This window comes from Theropithecus gelada, chromosome 11 (genome assembly GCF_003255815.1).
Source record: "Theropithecus gelada isolate Dixy chromosome 11, Tgel_1.0, whole genome shotgun sequence".
Classification (NCBI taxonomy): Eukaryota; Metazoa; Chordata; class Mammalia; order Primates; family Cercopithecidae; genus Theropithecus; species Theropithecus gelada.
In genome coordinates this window covers 47,286,526-47,311,671 of record NC_037679.1, presented here as the reverse complement: position 1 = coordinate 47,311,671, position 25,146 = coordinate 47,286,526, and the positions used below count along the sequence as shown (strand labels likewise).

Below are 25,146 nucleotides of genomic sequence, written 5' to 3'. Positions count from 1 at the left end.
AAGTATTCCTGTGATTTATTTCTTCCAGTGATGAGATATGTGTGTATATGCACATGATATAAATAGGTCTGTCATTTAACTCAACTATTCACATAGGATTTATAGTTGAATTTTCTTGTATGTTTATTTACATTTGCATTTTTCCAATGATTTCTCTGGTATATGTGAAATATTTGTTATCTGTATAGAATAGTGTAAATTGTGAAAAAGATCTGATCATCCAATGAGAAAACTGTATAATTACAGTAAAAGAATTAGTTGAAGAAAATAAGCAACTTGAAGAAGGTATGAAAGAAATATTGCAAGCAATTAAGGAAATGCAGAAAGATCCTGATGTTAATGGAGGAGAAACATCTCTAATTATCCCTAGCCTTGAAAGACTAGTTAATGTAAGTTATTTTTTTCATGTTAATCTTTTTCCCCTATCACTTTAGAAAGATTTTCTGCTGTGTACAGATCTCCATAGTGTCTGATGAGATGTTTTCAGTCATTTGAATCATTGTTTCCCTGTATGTAAAATGTAGTTTTTCTTGAGCTTATTTCAATACTTTTCTTCTACCAACTGGATATTTGTTATTAATCTGTCTTCAGGTTCACTGATGTTTTCCTCTTTATCTCTGTTCTTTTGGTTCAAGGGTCAGCTTGAGACCTTGAAGAGTTTTTTACACAGAATTTGGAGCTCATTTTTGCTGACTCTTTTCTTATTGGGATTTTTCTTTCACTTTTCCCATGGTTTTGGGCTCTATCCTGTGGTTTTCTAGATGAGAAAGATGATAGGTCACTGCCATTGCACCCTGCCCTATGACTAAATCTTTAAAAATGGCAAAGTCAATGTTTGCTGGTCCTGTCTTCCATATTTCACAGCTGCGCTATCTCCGCTCACTGCAAGCTCCGCCTCCCGGGTTCACACCATTCTCCTGCCTCAGCCTCCTGAGTGGCTGGGACTACAGGCGCCTGCCACCACGCCCAGCTAATTTTTTTTTTTTGCTTTTTTTTTAGTAGAGACGGGGTTTCACGATGTCAGCCAGGATGGTCTCGATCTCCTGACCTCGTGATCCACCCGCCTCGGCCTCCCAAAGTGCTGGGATTACAGGTGTGAGCCACCACGCCTGCCCCGCCCCCCCTTTTTTCCCCTAAAATCTGCTTGCTTTTGTTCATTTTCTAGAAACTTTAGGTAGTTTTTTTTTTTTTTTTTAATTCGTTTTTTATTTATGGGAGTGTAGGTCTCTTAGGAACTTATGCCATAAGAAGTATTATGAAATGGCTTTATTCTAAATGTTTAAAAACTTACTCATTGTTACAGGAAAGATTTAGACATCAATAATATTCTATTTGTATTTACCATATAGAGACTTGAGAAATTCTCAATGGATTTACCATTTACAAATACAGGATAGAGTATCTGTTATATAAACTTGAATAATAGACACATTTTAGATTGTTAATATTTAAGTATATGTCATTTATGTTATCTGAACATATTTAGCATACATTATTATATTGTTTCCCAAATTTGTGCTTGATTTCAGTAGGAAAAAAAAATTATTGTTTACTGAGTTGCTTTTTTTAAAAAAAAATCATGATTAATCAGTAATTGGATACTTTTTATAGCAACACTGTGATTGTTAGCAGAGAATGAGAATGATACTAGTATGTTAAAAATTTCCTGAGGCAAGAAAATAGTTTGATTCCCATTATATCTTTCTCATACTGACTTTCTCATTCTGATTGGTGATTTCGTTTTGCCTCTGCCATTTTGAATGTCTAAAATGATTCTTTATGTTTTTTTTATGTGAACATTTTTGTCTGTGATGATGCCCACTACTGATACTGTGTCCCAGATCAAACTTAATTTTCTAAGGGCAGCTCTACTTAGGGACCAAATGAAAACAGAGTGAATGGTCCAAGAAAGCCTAACTTCTGTTTATGCTGACAATCTCTGGGCCTTCCTGGAGCCACTGTTTCCATAGACTTCATTTACTTTTATCCTGGACTGTCATTGTTTTTTCAGATTTATAGGCCCAGTCTGAAATTCACAAATCACCTAACAATCCTTCTCTAAGAAATCTTCAGAATCCATGACAATTTAGACCAGATAATTCTGGATTATGCACTTTAGTTCACTCCTTGTTACTACAAGGTATTTTTCAGTGCCCCCAACAGCTATCTAACTCATTCTCATTTTACCAAAGTCCATGTAGACAAGGCACTATTCCTCAGTGAGACAACTAACTAGACCACCTTGTTGTCAGTCAGAGTACCTTCCTCTACCTACATTTATCTTCATGATATCCTCTTTGAATTAGTATAAGTTGTTACTCTGCATGACCTGCTCTAATCTCCTTCAGGGGAAGGCTTTTATAAATCTACTACCTAGAGTTAAACCCCGGATCACCTTCCTGAGTAGGAGATTGCATTTGGTTCTATTCATTTTACCTTATTTGGCTTCTACCTTCATTTTTTAAGACTTACTTTGCCTTTAACAGTTTTTTCCATACAGTTTGTCTAAAGTCCAAATATATTTATATGTATATATTATGTAGATGTGTGCATTGTGTGTATATACTTACGTATGCCACTGTTGGAGATTTTGAGCCGGTGATGCCACTCTGATAATATTTTAATATTTGACATATTATTTTTGCTTATTCATTATTCTTAGATAATGCCATATTATGATACCTTGCCTTTATTTTTATTTATGCTTCAACTGTGTGAAGAGGAAGCACTGAAAAATTCACTTAATTGAATGTTGTATTGATCAATTTTTCAATATTGTATTGTATTCCATTCCTTTGCGCATGCTTTGAATGCAGATCCTATATAATTTCAGAGAAAAATACCTCATTTTGACTGTACAAAAACCCTGTATAGTGAGCAGAGCTAACATTAATTTCCCCTTTTTAGAGACAAGAAAACTAAGATATAGAGAATTTAAGTCACTTTCCCAGCTAGTGACTGATTAAAATTTGAACCCTGGTCATCTTATTCCTGTCTGGTTGTTTTTCTAGTCTACCAGTCTGTTAAGATTAGCTAGATGTTTTTTAATTGTTTTAATGAAGTAATTACTATGTTTGGTAATGTAAATGAAAGTTTTATAGATTCATAAATAAGAATTTGAATTGGCATACTTTATTATCATGCTTGGCAGTGAAAATAGGAAAATGCTTAAATGTCCATTTTATTTAAAGATAGACTGTTTTTTACCACGATTTCACTGTTTTTCTCCATATTTCTAATATATAATATAAATTTACTAGGCTATAGAATCAAAGAATGCAGAAGGAATCTTTGATGCCAGTCTGCATTTGAAAGCCCAAGTTGATCAGCTTACCGGAAGAAATGAAGAATTAAGACAGGAGCTCAGGGAATCTCGGAAAGAGGCTATAAATTATTCACAGCAGTTGGCAAAGGCTAATTTAAAGGTGATAATTTTATTAAATAGAAGAAAATGCTAAACATAAGAATGTAGATTTAATAGGAAACTTAATTTTTTAAAAAGAATCCTTTATGAGAAAATGCTCGTTGAATTAATTCTTTTGATATTAAGAAACTGGATTTCTCTTATAAAATTAAGGGGAAAATATGTACCTTATAATATTAAAAAGAATACAAAAATTCTAAATCTTATACCTGGGCATTTCTAAGCAGAAACTAAAGTATGGTTTAAGTAAAATTCCTGGCGGAGCATTCACATATCTGTTAATTTGTCTTTCTTTGGGTGTAAGAGATGTTATTCTCATTGCTGGATTTTTTTTTTTTCCTCCAGATAGACCATCTTGAAAAAGAAACTAGTCTTTTACGACAATCAGAAGGATCAAATGTTGTTTTTAAAGGAATTGACTTACCTGATGGGATAGCACCATCTAGTGCCAGTATCATTAATTCTCAGAATGAATATTTAATACATTTGTTACAGGTATTAAAAATTTTGTTGCAGGTATTGAAAATTTTACATGCGAATAACAAAAATCATTGGTAGTATGTTTGTGTTATTACTTTTATTTTACTTTATTTTAATTTTTCCATCACCAAAGCATGCAGATAGTACTTTTCTTAATATTTAGTCTTCATATATTCCTTTGAGTTCTCAAAATAGTAACAGTGAAATATATTTTGTATGGATTTTGATGTTAGATGGAATATTATACATAAAAGCAATTTGTACCATTCATTCCATTCATCTGCATGAGCAGCATGTTCACACATTTTGTTCACATGCCTGTCGTTCATGTGAAATACATGATTCACAAGCAGAACAACAAGCAGCTACTATAAAGCAGTGTTATGTAAATGAGCACTTTTATTTATTACTGGGTGGAAAACAAAAGAATAAAGTCTGTCAAAGCTTTTTAGTGTCATGATAGAATTATTCCCCTTTTCACATTCACAAGTAAACCTTTTTTTTTTTTTTCTTTTGAGACAGTCTCACTCTGTCTCAGGAGGCTGGAGTGTAGTTGTGCTACCTTAGCTCACTGCAACCTCCACCTCCTGAGTTTAAGTGATTCACATACCTCAGCCTCCTGAGTAGCTGGGACTACAGGCGTCCATCCCTGGCTAATTTTTGTATTTTTTTTAGTAGAAATGGTGTGTCGTCATGTTGACCAGGCTGGTCTCAAACTCCTGGTCTCAAGTGATTCGCCTACCTTGGCCTCCCAAAGTGCTAGGATTGCAGACGTGAGCCACTGCACCCGGCCACAAGTAAAAACTTCTAAACCAAATTATTATTTATCGTTGTCTTCTCTTTACCCAATAAAGTGTTAGTTAATCTACCTCTAAAGAGGAAAGGGTACTGTACTATACTACTTGCCCTGGGTTTCTCAGTTTTGCTGTCTATGTAATGGTTGTTTTGAATGTCCTAATGACAGATCTTTTTTATTATTTTATTTGAAGTTTGACTATAACATCACACACATTATAAATATAATTACAAATATATGTTCAGAATCAATGAAAATATGTTTTTGATTATAAATGCCACTATTTCTCTCTGCTGGGTGATCTATTTTTGAGTATACTTGAGTTATAATTATTAAGTACTCATTTTTATTTTGGAAATTACAGTAATTCATCTTTTTCTCAATATTGGGATTTTTATGTTATCTAAGTCAGGTAAGGACAGCTTTAACTACTTATTAGAATATTGCTTTATAATATATGTTATGTTATTATTTTTAAATGTATAATTTTAGTGTTATTATTTCTCTTACTTACCTGAGGTATAGGGACACTACCAGCAAATAGTGGTAGTATGGCATTGTCATATTTTTTGAGATAAAATTCATATTTTTTCATCTTTATGTAAGAAATATATCAGAAGTTTGTAGTAGATTAGAGAGTACCAACTGGGAGTCTGAAAACCTGTTCAAAGTGGCAAAACAGGTACTTGGACTCTCAATCCTAAGGCTGTATAGAGCTATAAGCATGGCAAGACCTTTGGAGTCAGACAGACCCGACCTCAAATGTTGGATCCGTATATATGGAAAGCACCAGACAACAAGCCTAGCATATGTATTTGGTAAAAATGATTGCCAAGTGTAGTGTTAATGAGTCTTTGGATATTGAGTATGTTATTTAATTTTCAATTTCATCTTTAAAATGAAATAATTGGAAAGGATAATTTGAGTGACGATATGAAACTGTATGTTCACAAGAGGGCATGTGACCAAGTGACTAGAGGTGAGTTTGTAACTATTCTATCTAATAAAACATTGTGATCTGGTTATTTGTGTGCTAACTGTAACTATCACATATGGTAAAAATAACTTTACCTGTTGTGTGGTACTCTTTTTTTAATGCCTTAAACTAAAATGTTCATAATATCATGGAAAAATGATCTGTGTTGCTTATGGATTTGGTGACTTTTAACTTTTCTATAATGTTGTCAGAATATGAATTTATACTTTCAAATTCAACATTCTATTTCTTTTGCATTCTTATTTCTAAACCACTTTTTAGGAACTAGAAAATAAAGAAAAAAAGTTAAAGAATTTAGAAGATTCTCTTGAAGATTATAACAGAAAATTTGCTGTAATTCGTCATCAACAAAGTTTGTTGTATAAAGAATACCTAAGGTATAGGTATTAGCAAAACTTTATAAATACAATTGCAGTATATTCTTGTTAATTGTGAAAGTAACATAAGAATAATTGATGTTTTGTTCTTCCCTTCTTCTTCTTCCTTTGCAATTGTATTTTTTTACTCTAGTAACTACTGTTAAGAGCTTATAAACTGAGTTATCTAGAAAAGGCTAATTTATAAAGGCAGAAAGCAGCATAGAGGTTACCAGGGCTGGGGAGAAGGGAAGAGGAGTTGTTTAATGGGTAGAGTTTTGTTTGGGATGATGAAAATGTTCTGGAACTGGATAGCGATGATGATTACACAACACAGTGAATGCACTGATGTGACTGAATTGTACACTTAAAAATGGCTACAATAGTAAGTTTTATGTTTCATGTATGTATTTACCACTATAAAAAAGTTATTTAAAAATTTGAGGAAAAAAAAAAAAAAAAAAGAACTTGTTTATGGAGACAGTGTAGCTTAATGATTACATTAAGCCTGGGATTATCCTGCCTGAGTTTGAATCATTTAACATTTGCTTTTTGTAAGAGCTTGAGCAAGTCATCTTACCTATCTGTGTCTCAGTTTCCTTATTTGTAAGTTTCTTTGTAAGTAATACCATTTTCACAGGATTATTGTAAAACGTAAGTGAGTTATTAGATGAAAATGCTTAGGCTAGTGTGTGGCACATATGAGCAGTTTGTAAATGTCAGCTGTTGTTAGCATCATTCATCATCATCACCATCATCATTGTTCACATATGTCTATAGGGAACTAACATATTTCTCCTTATTTCTGTCATCTCATCTAAATCAATAGAATGATTTCCTTAATAGGAAATAGAATACCTAATCAAAGGTGATTTAAACACTAAGAATAATTATTATCTGACTAACCAGAACCACAAAGCTAGTTATAGGGTAGGTCATATTGGAAGGTTGTTGTTAACACCTATGATAGTTGTAAAATAGCTGCATGAATTCAAGAAAGATGAAACTGTGCCCATTGAAGAAGAGGAGCATTTTTTTCTACATAGCTTTTAATTTTAAATAAACATTTTTTATGGTGATATCTGGCAGACATTGACTCCAATCTCATTTGCTAGAATTGGGTCACATGTCCAAGTCCGAACAATCATTCAGTTGCAAAGAAAATGATACCACTGTACTGGGTTTATGCGAAGAACGTTGCAGATGTTTGTGGAATGCTCATGCGTAGATAACAGTGTCTTACACAACTTCAAAAAAAAATAATTTATATATAAATATGTTTTAAATCACTTTTTAAATTCACAAGTAAGAATTTATGGCATACAACATGGTGTTCTATATATGTATATACTGTGGAATGGCTAAATCAAGCTACTTAACCATATGTATTACCTCACATACTTTTTTTTTTTTTTTTCCTTGAGACAGAGTCTTGCTCTTTCACCCAGGCTGGAGTGCAGTGGTGCTATCTTGGCTCACTGCAACCTCTGCCTCCCGGGTCCAAGTTATTTTCTTGCCTCAACCTCCCAAGTAGCCGAGATTACAGACATGTGCCACCATGCCTGGCTCATTTTTGTATTTTTGGTAAAGACAGAATTTTGCCATATTGGCCGTGCTAGTCTCAAAATTCCTAGTCTCAAGCAATCTGCCCACCTTGGCCTCCCAAAGTTCTGGGATTACAGCATACTTTTTTTTTTTTTTTGTAGTAAGAACACTTAAAATCTACTCTCTTAGCAATTTTAAAGTATATAATATACTGTTATTAACTTTAGTCACTGTTATGTATGGATCTCTTGAACTATTCCTCTTAACTCCAATTTTGTGTCCTTTACACATCTTCTTTTAAGTCTAATAATTTCTGATGTGTTTGTATTCAAATTATTTTGTAAGCGTTTAACACCCAAATTTGAGAGTGGGGTCAGAATGTTGGAATTTGATTTTTAGAGTTAGTATGAGGTATTATTTTTCTACTTTTTTTCTGTCTTCAATAAAATGTTTATAAGATTCAGCTTCAATTATAATTATATCACCACCCATTAAGTGGTGAATCAAGGAAGAACGAAAATAATTTGATAACTTTGTTGCCTTGTGTTTATTTAAAATATTTTTAATTCTAGGCTAAAACCTTTTTAAATGAAATTTTAACTTCTTGTGTTTTCAGATACTGAATAGCTATGATACCTCTTGTGTTGAGAAAACTTTAAATTTGCATAATCTGAAGTTATCTTTTCTTGTAGTCAAACCTTTTATTAGGTTTACACTATTGTCTTTTGGTTTTGTTTTGTTTTTAGTGAAAAGGACACCTGGAAAACAGAATCTAAAACAATAAAAGAGGAAAAGAGAAAACTTGAAGATCAAATTCAACAAGATGCTATAAAAGTACAAGAATATAATGTAAGTAAAACATTTTTAACATTAGTATGCAATATTATACAAACTAGGATAGCTAGATTCAACAAGTAATATGGATATGTCTTTGTGCAGAATTTGCTCAATGCTCTTCAGATGGATTCAGAAGAAATGAAAAAAATACTTGCAGAAAACAGTAGGAAAATTACTGTTTTGCAAGTGAATGAAAAATCACTTATAAGGCAATATACAATCTTAGTAGAACTGGAGCGACAACTTAGAAAAGAAAATGAGAAACAAAAGAATGAATTGTTGTCAATGGAGGCTGAAGTTTGTGAAAAACTTGGATGTTTGCAAAGATTTAAGGTACATCTGATTCTTATTTTGCTTTTTCTGGCTATAAAAAATTTCAAGTATGCAGAAGATAGGATGGTATCAATAAGGCTCATCACCTGAATTAATAGTTAACATTTATTAACATTTTGCCATAATTGCGTCTTTTGATTTTTGTAGGAATGTTTGAATTGCAGACTTTCCTCCCCTAAATATTTAATGTACCCTTTTGAAAAAGCCTTTTTTCTTTAAATAACCACAGTAATTTTATTATACCTAACACAATGACAATAATTCTCTAATATCGCCTAAAACCCTGATTGTAGTCACATTTGTTACATTTTTTGATCAAGGAATAAATATTTGGATGTTACATCTCATAAATCTTTTTAATATAGAATCCTCTGCTTTTCTTTTTCTCCAAAAAAATGTTTGAAGATGTATCTGACTTTGTGTGTGTGTGTGTCATTTTACTTGTTCCTCTGTCCCTTTTATTACTAAAAGTTAGGTCGGAACCCTTAGTTAGCTTCAGGTTTAAACATTTTTGGCAAGAGTACTTCATAAGTAATTCTCTATACTTTATACTGCATCACTTCAAGAGTATCTGGTTGTTCCATGTTTTGTAATTGATTATTGTGTTACAGAAAAAACAAGCAGACCAGCTGTGGTGGCTCATGCCTGTAATTCCAACACTTTGGAAGGCCCAGGCAGGAAAATTGCCTGAGGCCAGACCGGCCTACGCAATGCAGTGAGACCCCGTCTCTACAAAAAATGTGTTTTTTAGTTGTTGTTGTTTTTTTTTTAATTAGCTGAGTGTAGTGGCACATGCTTGTAATCCCAGCTACCTGGGACATTGAGGTGGGAGGACCGCTTGAGCCCAGGAAGTTGGGGGCTGCAGTGAGCCGTGATCATGTGCCACTGATCTGTAGCCTGTGTGCCTATATAACAGAGCTAGTCTCTCTCTTAAGAGAAAAAAAAAAAAAAGAAGGAGAAGAAGTAAAGATAACCATATACCTCCATTATTAAGCAATTTAGTTAACTGGTGATATTTTGGTACCATACAAATAACAAATTATTCGTCAGTCCTAATGATTTTAGCACCCTCTGATGATTGTTGCCTAACTCAATTATGAGGAGTTGCAAACATCATAATTTTCTAGTTATATTATGCACTTTCATTTATTAACAGACACGCTTTTGTAAAATAAATAGCGTTTCCCCATTAGCCCAGGCTATTTGTTTATCTTGACGTATAGCTCCTACTACAAAGGCAAGCTAAATGCTTTTCTCTTTAATGACCAGTTTTCAGAATACGCACTCGGTGTGCTCTGTGCTCCCTGTTTTTTTTTTTTTTTTCCTCATCTCCGCTTTCTCTTTTTTAAGTATCATATTAGACTCACAGACTTTTAAATATTCCGTGTGTTTTAGTTGGAGTCATATTCTTTTGTCTCAACTTTAGCCAAAGAGAGTCCTTTAAAGTTGACTCATATTGTTTTGACAAAAATCCATTAATCTTTTGAACGAAGCCTCAAAGCTTGACTTGTTTTCTAGCATAAGATGTCTTAGACTTACCTACATACTTCATGCTCGTACTTGGAATAAACCATTTCTTTAAAGAGCCCAGGTTCCTTTTAGCGGGGAAGGCATTGAGATACCAAAAACTGGCCACTGGGCATCATTGCTCTCGGAGTATCATTGCTGCTAGTCTCTCAGTAGACAAGTTAGAAAAATATGTATATATTTAAACTATAAGTTCATATTGTTATTTCCAGTTTAATTATAACATTATGGGGTAAGTAAATAGTATGTGGTTTTTACTAAACTTCTTTGATTTTGCACTTGTATGTTTTTTTCTTACATAGAAAATCTTTATTATTAACATTAAAATATTTGTTTTATCCCACAATATACATACAATATTTTGAAAAATGATACTTGAATTGATATTAATAGTAACAACAACAACAATGCTGCCAAACATAGTTTAAAATTTTATTTCAGGTCTTATTTTCTTCAGAATCTATCTTGCTGAGGATGTATAGGCAAAGTAATATATTCTACGCTTACTTGAAATAATTGTCTTCATGCAGTTATGTTATACATTTGATATATAGTTAGGCTCATTTGTTTTTCTTTTTTTTAATTTTAGGGATTTTTTCCCTTTTTATTGAATTTTAATATTTAGAATATTTATATATGCAAATATTTAGTCAGAGAAATCTTAATTCTGGTCTTATGCGTTTCATATTATTCTGCTCTACCCTCTGTAGGTAACTTATTATCTTTCTTATGTTTCTTTTTTGGAAACATAAAGACAAGACAGGTTACATGACATGTATACCCTTCTGCACCTAGTTTTATACCTTACCTTGTAGTTTATTTTTAAGCATGTAAATGTTCAATGTACATGACTAAATTTAGACAGGATTGTAGGAACACAGAAATCAAAGTTAAATTAAAATGGGCTTGGGTTCTTGACTCTTCACTTTAAAGGTTGCAATGGCATGTGATGTCATGCTAATAAACCTATTTTCAGCTTGATCTTAAAGCTTAATACTGAGCATCAAGAAATTCTTTAATAAACGTAAGTGATTTGTATTCAGATGTGTAATAAGGAAATGTGTGTTTTCTTTTCTTTTTTTTTTTTTTTGAGACGGAGTCTCTCTCTGTCGCCCAGGCTGGAGTGCGGTGGCCGGATCTCACTGCAAGCTCCGCCTCCCGGGTTTACGCCATTCTCCTGCCTCAGCCTCCTGAGTAGCTGGGACTACAGGTGCTCACCACCTCGCCCGGCTAGTTTTTTGTATTTTTTTAGTAGAGACGGGGTTTCACCGTGTTAGCCAGGATGGTCTCGATCTCCTGACCTCGTGATCCGCCCGTCTCGGCCTCCCAAAGTGCTGGGATTACAGGCTTGAGCCACCGCGCCCGGCCCATTTTCTTATTTTCGTGTTAGATTTTTTTAGAATCTACTTTTCTTAGAGTTTTACGAATACAGTTAGTGTTTGAGATAGAAAGAGAAAAGAATTACAGTTTTCTTCCTCTTCAACCTGCTCATGAACTTGATTTTTTTCTCCCAACAATTGAAAGGCCAAGAAAAAGGGAGATTCTTAAGAGATGGAAAATAGAATCTCATCTACCCCTGTTTCCCCCAGAGCAGTGAAACTGAGTATCAGGGGTAAGGTAGAATAGTATATACTTAACTTAGATGGAGAAGAAAGGCTGCCAAAATGAGATTTGAAGCACTATTACAAATATTTCCATTATTACTGTACTTCAAAATGAATTATAACCATAAGTTTTTTTTTTTACTTCCTCATTCATAAATTTGGTTATTCCTTATACCACTTCTCAGCTTTCATCACTCTTTATTGTACTTTTCTATGTAATGTTTGCCTATTATAGAGCAACTTAAGAGAACTGTAAGACTGGGCATTTCATTTTGGTGTTGATAATAGAATATCTTTTAATAGTTCTGTAGTTGATGAGTAGAACCATGAACCAAGTAACTTAAAGTCCTTGATGTTATTTATTACAGAGAACTATAATAGAAGTTCTCCCTCTAATGTTTCCATCATGTGATCATGTGTACAAAAAGTTTTATTTGGTTATTAAAGCTAGTCCGTTTAGCTTACAGTAAGCATAAATAGCTAAGTTGTAAAAGTTACCTATGGTAATGCTAATTTTCCCATTTATCTATTAAAGGCAGGTTATTTTCTGATCTCATGAAATTTAGAAAAGCCATCCAAAGATATATTCTGAGATATATATTGCTGCTGTTTGTTATGTTTTCTCAAATTAATTTAATTTAATTTTACTATGACAGGAGTTATGAAAGTATTTTATTTTTATTATGATTAAGATTTTCAAAGTAGCATACTATATGAAATAAATTAATGTTATTGCATATTTTTCTGACATGGGAAATCATATATTTTAAAAATGGCTTTAAATTCTGTTTTGCTTTCAGTTGTATTATCTTTCTCAAAAGTGGCTAGTGCTTGACCAGAAAAAAAGACACCAGCATAACTCAGTGTATCTTTATTTACATAGGAAATGGCCATTTTCAAGATTGCAGCTCTCCAAAAAGTTGTAGATAATAGTGTCTGTTTGTCTGAACTAGAACTGGCTAATAAACAATACAATGAACTGACTTCTAAGTACAGGGACATCTTGCAAAAAGATAATATGCTCGTTCAAAGAACAAGTAACTTGGAACACCTGGAAGTAAGTTTGTGTGATTCTTGAACCTTGTGATATTAGCCATTTTTCATCAATGTCTTTGTGTTTGGGGGGATTTGGCAGATTTTAATTAAAGTTTGACTGCATTTATATAAATTTAACAGAGATGTAATTATCCATGTTATTCATTCAGTTTAGTTATAAATATTTTGTTCCCAAATATCAACACACATAACATATTATCTATTTATAGTGGCAGAATGACTTCCGAATGATTATCTAGATCATTCTCCTTAGGTCACTTGCATGATTTAGCTGAATCAAACCTCTTTCAATCAGACATCTAAGAGAAAAAGGATCATGAAACCGGTAGAATATTGTAATCAAAAGAGGGAAGCACCCATTAAGTGCCCATCCCTTTCTCTTACCCCTGTACCCAGAGCAAACTATTATTCCATGGTCCCTGGCTTTTGTTCCTTGGAATGAATGTAGACAACAGTGACTGAAATATTAAGGGCTCTTCCTGGACCGTGGATGCACTCTGTAAATTCTCATCATTTTTTGTTGTAGAAATGCAAAAACCTAGAGTAGAATATCATAAGTTATAATCTGTGAATATGGACCAGACCCTTTATAGTTCTCTTACAGCCACTTGAGCTCCATACCTCTTACTGAGGACAGAACAAGCTCCTGATTTGTTCTTCTTCCTCATCAGAAATAGAGGCTTCTGGATTTTGGATAATTCTTATCTAAAATCCTCTCACAGGAGTAGCATAAAATCTAATTCTATTAGCTCAACAGCTTTTGCTGGCTCAGAGAGACACATTCAGTAAATGAAAACGTTGTTCTGAGTAGCTTTCAGGACTCCTACTAAATTATGAGTCATGTTTATCAATATTATTTAGAAGTAATCATAATCAGTTTCCTTTCTGCTGCTTTTGCCAAAGAGAGGTGATTATGTTACTTTTTGTAGAAAATTATGCCTATTTAGGTGTGGTGATAATTTATGTTTTTCCATTCTCCATGTCCTCTGTCCTATCCTCTCCAGCATGAGAAAGTCCTAAGCAAGAGACGTCTTGTAGATAATGTATCAATGAGTGATTTTTAACATTATCATTTTCCCAAAGAATATTTTTCATCTTTCCTCAAGATTTTTTTTTTTTTTTTTGAGATGGAGTTTCACTCTGTCACCCAGGCTGAGTGCAGTAGCCCAATCTCGGCTTACTGCATCCTCTGCCTCCCAGATTCAAGCAATTCTCCTGCCTCAGCCTCCGAGTAGCTGGGATTACAGGCGTGCCCCACCATGCCCAGCTAATTTTTGTATTTTTAGTAGAAACGGGGTTTCACCATGTTGACCAGGATGATCTAGAACTCCTGACCTCAGGTGATCTGCCCACCTCGGCCTCCCAAAGTGCTGGGTTTACAGATGTGAGCCACCGCACCTGGCCCCAGCTATAATTCTGAATATCTCATACCTATCCCTATTGGTGGTGTCTTAGTTTTATTTTTTATTATCTTTATTGTGGTAGCCATTATTCATGTCTCTATCTCCAGTCTTATATCCTCCTTACTGCCACAAGAATGGTCATTCTAGACATGAATCCTACCCTGTGACTCCCATTTGACTCCTTGGCTTAAAAACTGTCAAAAGCTACCAGTCACCTGAAGGGTAAAAGTCAAGTCCTGTACTTACTCATGTCATCTAGAGCAAGAGATGAACTATCTGAGTTTTCTGAGCACAGTGTTCTTATGTATGTTCTTGTGTACATGCTCTTTTCTTTATGTAGGGAACCATTTCTCTCTTCCAGTTGTTTTGCTCAGTGAATTTCTATTCCTGTTTCAAAACTTTGTTAAGGCATTACCTTTTTTTTTCTTAAGCATCCTTTTTTTAATGGAACAAAGTCACTCTTGTCTACACTAGTTCTGCATCTTATCCATAGGTTTTGTACATAGTACAATGTGTTTACGTATCTGTCTCCCTTAATGGAATATAAGCCTTTTGATATAAGGAACTATTTAATTTGTTTCTGTGTGTTGAGTATCTCCTGTTTGGCACAGAGGTCAAGCTAATACATGAGAGTGATTAGTGGTGGAGAGCCACAGTGCACATGTTGTCAAATATGGTGCTTAGGTAATCGTTGTTGCTTTTTGAGAGGTAAAGGTTTATGAGACTAGAGGTGATGAAAATCAGATTTCATATGTGAAGAACAGAATAGATAATAAGGAAATACAAAAACTGGATGGGTAATAAAGCAAAAGAAAAACTGGAAATTTGATAGTAGAAGAAAAAAGAAACAGATGTAGACTGAGGTAGAATCAAGAAGAGGATTCTTTGTTTGTTTGTTTGTTTTTTGAAACAGAGCCTCACTACATTGCCCAGGCTGGAGTACAGTGGTGTGATCTTGGCTCACTGCAACCTCTGCCTCTGAGGTTCAAGTGATTCTTCTGCCTCAGTCTCCTGAGTAGCTGGAATTACAGGTGCCTACCAGCATGGCCAGCTAATTTAGTAGAGACAGAGTTTTGCCATGTTGGCCAGGCTGGTCTCAAAATTTGGATCTCAGGTAATCCGCCAGCCTCAACCTTCCAAAGTGCTGGGACTATAGGCACAAGCCACCAGGCCCAGCCTTTTTTTTTTTTTTCTTTTTTTTAATAAAGGAGACCAATGAAGTTTGAGGGAGGAGGGAAAGAAAATTTAGAGTTAGTAGGGAGAGAGTGATGAAGGTAAGAGATGAAAGTGGTAATAAGGGAAATAGTAAAATATCAGGGTAGGTGGGAGGAAAAGATTTGTAACAAACAATAGGATTATCCTGTGAAAAAGGATGAAAGGAAGAAAAAAAATGGATAGAAAGATATTTAAAACACCTTCAGCCTCCTTTTTTCCCTCCTGTGTATTCATAGCATATAAAACTGTAATTATGCACTTTACTTAAAAAATATATTATTATTACCTTATCCTGCTTATTTAACCATAACATATCCTCTTTTTAGTCTCGTTACCCTGTTTGTATTATTCTTCATAACACTTAATACCTGACATTGTATTATATATTGGCTTATTTTCCAGGTACTCCACTCAAATATAAGTTCTAGGATATAATTTATTTATCATAGAAATCCATTGCTTAGAGTACCTGGCATGTAGTAAATGGGCGTTCTGTTTTTTCAAAGAAAAAATAAAGGAACTTAAGATATATATGTTTATGTTATGTCTCCAGCCTTTTTCCTCACAGCTCTATTCTGTTGTACAGAATTACCTACTTTACAATTCCTGTGTTTCAAGGGGATCTCACATTTAACATATCCACAATGAACTCCTGATTACTGTTTCTCTCCTAGTCGTTCTTATTTCAATAGATGTTCAGTTACCTAACCAGCTAGTCAAGGCAGACACTTTAGAGTTATTCTGTAGTCATCCTTTTTCCCTACCATTTTTGTTTTCCAAATGTAGTTTATATGTGTCTTCTTCATCCTCACAGCTATAACCCTTGTCCAAACCAGCAACATCACTCATCTGGACTTCCACAATGTCTTTTTGACTAGTTTTTTTTTTTTTGAGATGGAGTCTTGCTGTGTTGCCCAGGCTAGAGCACAGTGGCGTAATCTTGGCTTACTGCAACCTCCACCTCCCAGGTTCAAGCGATTCTTCTGCCTCAGCCTCCTGAGTAGCTGGGATCTACTAGTAACGTGCCATCACGACTGGCTAATTTTTATATTTTTAGCACTATGTTTAGTACTATGTTGGCCAGGCTTGTCTCGAACTCCTGACCTCAAATGATCCACCCACCTCATCCTCCCAAAGTGCTGGGATTACAGGTGTGAGTCACCGTGATTGGCCAATATTGACATTTTTAATAGGCTTTTTGTTTGTTGCTTATTATCTGCTGCGTTCCACACTGGCCAAATCCTGCCACCCACCCATACACATAGGCACTGAATGGGCAGAACTCTGAAGGCCAGAATTTTGTATTTCTTTTCACTATAAATATCGTCATCTGTCACTGATGACACACTAGGATGCTCAGCAACTGTGTGCATAAAGGAAGTAAGCACTAGTTTGGGAAGGGTGCAAAACTCTTGAGTATTCCAGCTTGGCCAAAATGAATTTACAGCTTTTGTAGCAGAAGCTAATATTCAGAAATTGAGGGCCCTGTATTGGATAACACAGGATTTGGATGATTATTTTAAAATAATATTTTACATTTTATATATATATATATATATATATATATATATATATATATATATATATATGGGGGTGTGTGTGTGTGTATATATGTGTGTATATATATATGTAATAGTCTATTCTCATGCTGCTATGAAGAAATATCTGAGACTGGGTAATTTATAAAGGAAAGAGATTTAATTGGCTCACAGTTCCACAGAGCTGGGGAGGCCTCAGAAAACTTACAGTCATGGCAGAAAGGGAAGCAAACACATTCTTCTTCACATGGTGGCCAGAAGGAGAAGAATGTGAGCCAAGCGAAGGGGAAAACCCCTTATAAAACCGTCAGACCTCGTGAGAACTTACTATCATGAGAATAGCATGGGGGAAACCACCCCCACGATTCAATACCTCTCACCAAGTCCCTCCCATGACATAGGAGGATTATGGGAACTACGATTCAAGATGAGATTTGGGTAGGGACACAGCCAAACCATATCAGTATGTATATGTATACCTGTATTTTATATATATGTATGTGTTTGTATGCATGCATGTATTATATAGAGAGGAAATTCTAATTTTGTAAAAAACTGGATTGTGAGTTTTAAGGAGATGTTGTATAAAGTTAAGACAATGTCATTTTGTGGTATTGGTCTGAATTACAATGTAGTTTCTTAGTGATATTTTTCCTTTATTCAGTGTGAAAATGCCTCCTTAAAAGAACAAGTGGAGTCTATAAATAAAGAACTGGAGATTACCAAGGAAAAACTTCACACTATTGAACAAGCCTGGGAACAAGAAACTAGATTAGGTAAGTCTTATGACTCTGATAATAGTAAATGATTAACATCTAATAATGAATATTTCTTATTTAAAGTTCCTTTTTTATACTAGATTAAAAGGAAGTATTTTGACTAAAAAAAGAACTTTCTGCCTAATAGTTTAACTTAGGTAGATGAATAATCCTTTACTTAACCCCACCTAAGTTTAGTTTTCAATCCTTAAGTTAGATTTGTTTCTAATGAAATCATGTATGTTAAAAATTTATGACTAAGCATTAGCTATTTTGAACCATTTAACAATTAAAACTGATGATATTTTAATAATGGTATTATGAGTTGTTTCACTGAGTGCAAGTTATATTAGTTATATATCATTTGATATTTTTAAATTAAAAGATACCAGGAAACAGCAAAGAAAATTTGAAAAGAAGTTATATTTCTCATAGTTTTACTGCTATATTACTGTATTTTTTGCTGCTATATGTTTACATATTTTATATGTTTTAAATTATTATAAACATTGTTCTATACTGTATTTAGATAGTAGTATCAAAAATACTTTGTGGCTGGGTGCAGTGGCTCACACCTATAATCCCAGAACTTTGGGAGGCTAAGGAGAGCAGATCACCTGAGGTCAGAAATTCGAGACCAGCCTGGCCAACATGGCAAAACCCCATCTCTACTAAAAGTACAAAAATTAGCCAGGCATGGTGGCAGGTGCCTGTAATCCCAGCTACTTAGGAGGCTGAGGCAGGAGAATTGCTTGAACCCAGGAGTCGGAGGTTGCAATGAGCCGAGATTGTGCCACAACACTGCAGCCTGGGCGATAAGAGCGAGACCCCGTCTCAAAAATAAATAAATAATAAAAATGAAAAATTGTTTTATTCATCATACTTGTAATCATACTTGTAAATAGTTATGCAATATCCTACTGTGTTTGAGTAATTAAATCACTAGCTTTCTATATCTTTGCTATTATAGTGCCACAGTGAACATTTTCATGTATATCTAACAGAGATATTACGGTCTCAAAAGGTATTGAAATCTTTGTGGCTCTCGTTAGAGTTTTCCATATTAATTTTTCAAATAGTTATCCTAGTTTGTAAGATTTTCATAATGTTATCTCACATATTGTGCTTCATAATTTTCAAATAAATTTGCTGCTTTTGATAATGTATTTTCATTTATTTGTTTCCTAGACCTTAGAGCTATTCAAGGTTTTTATTACTAAATAGAGCTGTTCTCTTAAATTGGTAATGACGTACTTGGTTTAGAGCAGCCTAACATTGGGAAATCTTAGATAAGCTACTTTTAGAAATGTAATTTTTAGCTCAATAAGAGATTAAATATGAATTGACTTTTGTGTACTATTTACTTGGAAGAAGACACCATTTAAATGAAGACATAAGAGAGTATTGAATACAATTATAGTAGGTTCTTTGTATTTTATCATCTTTGTTTTTAATAAATGCTGAATTCCCTACAGAAATTCTTTAATGTTTATGCATCTTAATCTCTTCCATATATGGATTTATATCACCAAAGTTTTAAGAGTGTTTCCCTATTCCCTGTTGACCTTATATCTTAGTTTAAAAATGTCACATCATTAGCTTTTTTTCATCTAGGAATTTGTTAGTGTTGGGCAGTTGTGCTTTATCCTCTCTTTAAGAATGCTCCAAACCCAAGAACGTATAAGATGGTTAATCTGCTTCAGCCCTTGCGATGTGCTTTTCTCTTCTTATCAGAGTTTAGCACAATACAGAATGGAGGACGACTCCTTTATATATTGGTATTTATTGCAATACTTTTCTATATGGTGCCTAAGGTTACTTGAATGAGTCTTTATTCCATAATGAACTGATTTGCTAATGCTTTTAAGCACCTGTTAGTGATCTATGATTGTTAGTTACTTGATTACTGCTTGCAACAGCTATTCTAAAATAATACATTTTAAAGATAAATACAGAACATAATGAAGTACTTTTTAAAACTGAGATAGAGACCAATTTTTTTTTTTCAGGAAATGTATATTACTTTGAGAAAACTCTATTATAAAACTTGAACTTATGAAGCTGGAAAAATAGGAGGGGGCATTATTGGTATTGTAAAAGGCTGTTTACAAAGTGAGTTGCTGCTTAGCTCCTTTAAATAATTGGCCACCCTAAACACATCAGTTTTAAGTTGCTGAAAAGCAAAATACCAAATTTTGTTTTTTTCTGGACCGCGTTTACAAAGCAAAAGTATGTTTTCTTCCCCCACCTCAAAAAATAACTAAGTAACTAATGACACTCCTATGCGATGCCTTTTTATGGTAAATTGAGGCTTTTAGTTCTCTTTCCATTTAGCCACAGACTTCTGTGTCCAAAGGCAAGCTACATAACTACATATATAAGATTAAGGCATAACAACTAATAAAAGAATGTAAAATATTTGGTATTAGGTCTGTACAAAGACCAAATAATACTCATGGTTAGACAAGATTATATTTTGTAGAATATATCCATCACATGGCTTCAGATTTTACTTTTCAGCTTGGCTCTGTGAGACTTTAAAAATCAAGTCATTGCACTTACATTCACAAAGTCACTGCTTTACTGCACTGCTTCTCATACAGTTTATCTCCTTTCAGTAAAATGTTTACTTGCCATTTTTTAAATTTCTTATACATGACACTTCTGCACTAAGTCCTTTATATTGTTAGTTCCACAATTCTGTGAGGAATAGGTTTTTATTATTATTATTATTATTAATCATTTGACTTATGAAGAACATTAAGTTCCACAGAGATTAAATGGTACAGTGGTATAGGCATCACACAGGCAGGAAGTAACAGAGCTAAGTTTAGAGTCCAGGTCTGATAGAATTCAGAAAGTTGATGTGCTTTCCATGGAACTATAATGCTTTCTTATATACAACATCTAAAATATCTGAGGTAATTTTAATATAAACAACATGAGATTGACTTAAGTATTATTGCATATAGGTAATGAATCTAGCATGGATAAGGCAAAGAAATCAATAACCAACAGTGACATTGTTTCCATTTCAAAAAAAATAACTATGCTGGAAATGAAGGAATTAAACGAAAGGCAGCGGGCTGAACATTGTCAAAAAATGTATGAACACTTACGGACTTCATTAAAGCAAATGGAGGAACGTAATTTTGAATTGGAAACCAAATTTGCTGAGGTTTGATATTATAAGTTTTATCATACAATTAGAGAATAAAGAATTAGTCTTGGTAGACATTGTGTTATTGGTAAGAGGTTTGTTTGTATCTCTGAAATAGCTTATTAATATAGTGCCTATGTTTTGTGTAATAAATAAGTAAAAGATTTAAATATGAATTGTTTAAAATGAAAGCAGGTATTTCTATAAGTTCTTGTTTCTCACCAATGTTATATTATTAGATTTAACGTATGAAATGTTATTTACGAAACAATGGAATTGCCTTTCACCACCATCCCTTCATTTAACAAATATTTATTCATTGCCTATTACATGTCAGACCCTGCGTTAGGACTGGGAGTATAGCAAGAAACAAAATAGACAATAATCTCTACTTTCAGGGACTTTACATTCTAATTGGAGGTTTTATATATTTTTGATGTGGTCAGAATCATTAAACTGCACGGCAGTAAATATAGTTTGCAAGTATTTAACAATTTATGATTAAACACAATTTTTACAGTGTTTGCTTTCCTTGAGATTTAATATATTTTCAAAGCATTTATATCATTTTTGTTTTAACTATGTCACTAAATCTATATGAGTAAGATTTTAACTCATTTGAATTTATTTATAGATGATATAATTAAAGTAAAATATAATGAGCAAATTGCGTTCTAAGCAAAGTAAGAATATTGCAAGTTCAGATATTATTAGATAATGAGTTGCCTAATAAGAATGACTTTTGATGGATTGGAATATAACCAGAGTCTCCATAATTTGTTTCTGATTCCTTCATCTTTTTACCCTCCTTCAGTCTGTTCTTAACACTTCACACTCAATCTTTGTGGACTAAGGCCAAGTAAAGAGGATTGCAGTACTTTAAAAGCTAAATTACAAAAAAACCTCACCAAAAATTGATGTATCTAAACATTTTTTGTTACATTTCCTTAGCTTACCAAAATCAATTTGGATGCACAGAAGGTGGAACAGATGTTAAGAGATGAATTAGCTGGTAGTGTGAGCAAGGCAGTAAGTGATGCTGATAGGCAACGGATTCTAGAATTGGAGAAGAATGAAATGGAACTAAAAGTTGAAGTGTCAAAGTAAGTGCATGTAAACATTTTAGTCGTTTGACCAGATGTATTTTCTTTAATTTGTCTTTAAGAAACCCGATTGCAAGTATATAATTCTTAGTAGTAATTGATACTGATTTCTTTTTATAAAAACAGGATTAAGTAATATTAAGATTGGTTTTAACAGGGTTAAATAACAGTATTGATGAGAATAATGTTGTTAAAGAGGAAGTGACCTCTCTAGATTTACATTGTTTAGAGTTCAGGAATATTACTGTAGAAAGGTCCAGTTCCTCCACATATGGATTTTCTGGGGAAGGGGTGATAGAGGAGGAATGGTTATTTATTGTATTTAAACTTAAGTTTCTTCATTTTAATAAGGAAGTAATAGTGCCTCTTCTACCTGTTTCATAAGGTTGCTGTAAGAATATAATTAAAACTTCAGATTTTGATTTAGTTTACATTTATCAGGCATCTACTATGTACTAGTCACTGTGCAAGGTATTAAACATATATTGACTTGTACAATTGTACTTAACCTTGAGGTTATATTTTTGTTTTCAGTTTACATGAAGAAATATGCCGAGCTAGTTTAGAACACAAAATATATATAAGGAATAAATACTGTGTGCTGGCCAGGCGTGGTGACGTGCACCTGTAGCTGCAGCTGCTGGGGAGGCAGAGGCAGGAGAATCACTTGATCCTGGGAGGTGGAGGTTGCAGTGAGCCTCCACTGCACTCTAGTCTGGTGACAGAGCAAGACTCTGTCAAAAAAAAAAAAAAATGCTGTGTGCCAGCTATATGCTGTATTTTCTCTCTTTTGTAATTAGGTGATACTTCAATAGAAAAGTGTAAGGAGCACTTAGTTATCTCTCAAGCATAAATAGTAAAAATGTTTTATGGCCTACTTATAAAAATATAACCATTCCTTTGGAACCTTGATAGTTCTCTTGGGAATATCAGTTTTTGACATCTTTTTCACTATGAAAGACCGTTTTTTGAAAAAATTGATCCTTTCTTCTCATGGACCTCTTTTGATATAAACTAACTTATAATAGTTCATTTTAATCATATTTTGTTAATCATTAAACTGGCAATGAGAGCCTCTGATCAGTATAAGGAAACCTACCTTATCTGTAACACTGAACTAAAATTATTCTAACCCAAAGCAAAGAAACTTTACATTTTACTTTGCCTGTATTAGCTTATCACAGTATTCATAAGGGAATTTGAAGGACTTATTGCCATTAGGCTTTTTTTTTTTTTTTTTTGTAATTTTATTAAATGCATGTTTTGTTTCTTTTCACATTTCTGATAACTTGTAGATTAAAACAAATCAAAACATACATTAATCCATCTAAGGATCTTAGAAATTTTACATTTCTGTATTCTTAACTGTGTGATGGTATTAGATAAATGTACTAAATACCTTATCCTAGCATATTCCAAATTATGACAATTAATGTTTTATGGAAAAAAGTGTGGGAACAGAAGTTCTTTGGCTATATACATTTGGAAAATGCTATATATAGTAAGTATGATTTGAGATAGCTATATATGATAAAACCTCTGAGAGTACTGAATATATGTTAGGAATATTCAAAGGGGAGGAGGGATGTTGGGAATGAAGTTTTTTTTTTTATATATAGCAAACATGATAACCTCTCATGGAATTATGTTTCATGAAACAGTTTAGGAAATCCTGTTTTAGTATTTCATAAAAAGAAGAGATAGATGCTGAAAATGAATGGCTTTTTGGAAATCAAAAATTTTCTAGACCTTTTTGGGTCTAGAAATTTTGAATTTTGGCATTTATTTAGAAAGTGTACTTAATTGTTCCTGAAGTACCTTATCATTTCCTAGACTGAGAGAGATTTCTGATATTGCCAGAAGGCAAGTTGAAATTTTGAATGCACAACAACAATCTAGGGAAAAGGAAGTAGAGTCCCTCAGAATGCAACTGCTGGACTATCAGGTATGTGCAATATTGGCTCTTCTATATAGAATCCACTTTTTTCCTAAATTTACATTAGATATTGGGAGCGATATGTTACACTTTTTGTTTACTTTGAGATAGGGTCTCATTCTGTCACCCAGGGTGGAATGCAGTGGCACATTCAAGGCTCACTGCAGCCTTCGCCACCCGAGCTCAGGTGATCCTCCCACCTCAGCCTCTTGGACAGCTGGAACTACAGGAACGTGCCACCACACCTGACTAATTTTTTATGCATATTTTGTAGAGACAGGGTTTCACTGTGTTGCCTAGGGTGGTCTCGAACTCCTAGACTGAAAAGATCTACCCACCTTGGCTTCCCAAAATACTGGGATTAGAGGTGTGGGCCATCATGCTGGGCCAGTGTTACATTTTTAATCAAAAGATATAGCAACCAGAGGCTGTTATTCTTGTTAGTTGTAACCTGATTAGAAAACTCTGTAATTTGAAATATTGTTCAGTAATCCAGTACAGCATTTAAATGCCTATAGATGAATTACGCTGCTGATCAAAATTAGGACGCTGAGAAAAAGTACTAGGAAGTTACTAGTACATCTTTAATAACAATATTTTCTCTTGTATTTATATGTAACTTTTCACGTATTCTTACATTATGTATGTTGGGAATTATAAAAACGTACCCTTTGTCTGAATCAGTATTATGTTATTTGCAATGGAAGTTAAAAAAACAGTAGCAGCCAGGCACGGTGGCTCACAGCTGTAATCCCAGCACTCTGGGAGGCCCAGTCAGGCAGATCACGAGGTCAGGAGTTTGAGACCAGCCTGACCAATATGGTGAAACCCCGTCCCTACTAAAAATATAAAAATACAAAAATTCGCCAGGCATGGTGGCACATGCCTGTAATCTCAGCTGCCCAGGAGGCTGAGGCAGGAGAATTGCTTGAACCCGGGAGGCGGAAGTTGCAGTGAGCCGAAATCGCGCCATTGCACTCCAGTCTGGGTGACAGAGCGAGACTCCATCTCAAAAAAAAAAAAAAAAAAAAAAAAAAAAACCCAGTAACATACCCCCTGTTATTCAGTTACATTTGGA

General features: G+C 33.9%; 1 protein-coding gene across 1 annotated transcript in view; it reads left to right on the top strand.

The window, feature by feature from the left end:
• CEP290 (centrosomal protein 290) overlaps positions 1-25,146 on the top strand; it is a 94,149-nt gene that overhangs the window by 27,593 nt on the left and 41,410 nt on the right. The window contains exons 20-30 of the mRNA XM_025402708.1: positions 247-389; positions 3,261-3,425; positions 3,770-3,919; positions 5,959-6,074; positions 8,345-8,447; positions 8,538-8,768; positions 12,783-12,956; positions 17,776-17,887; positions 20,842-21,047; positions 21,981-22,132; positions 23,966-24,077. Of these exons, the coding sequence (XP_025258493.1) occupies positions 247-389; positions 3,261-3,425; positions 3,770-3,919; positions 5,959-6,074; positions 8,345-8,447; positions 8,538-8,768; positions 12,783-12,956; positions 17,776-17,887; positions 20,842-21,047; positions 21,981-22,132; positions 23,966-24,077 (1,664 nt within the window). The remainder of the gene's footprint in view (positions 1-246; positions 390-3,260; positions 3,426-3,769; positions 3,920-5,958; positions 6,075-8,344; positions 8,448-8,537; positions 8,769-12,782; positions 12,957-17,775; positions 17,888-20,841; positions 21,048-21,980; positions 22,133-23,965; positions 24,078-25,146) is intronic.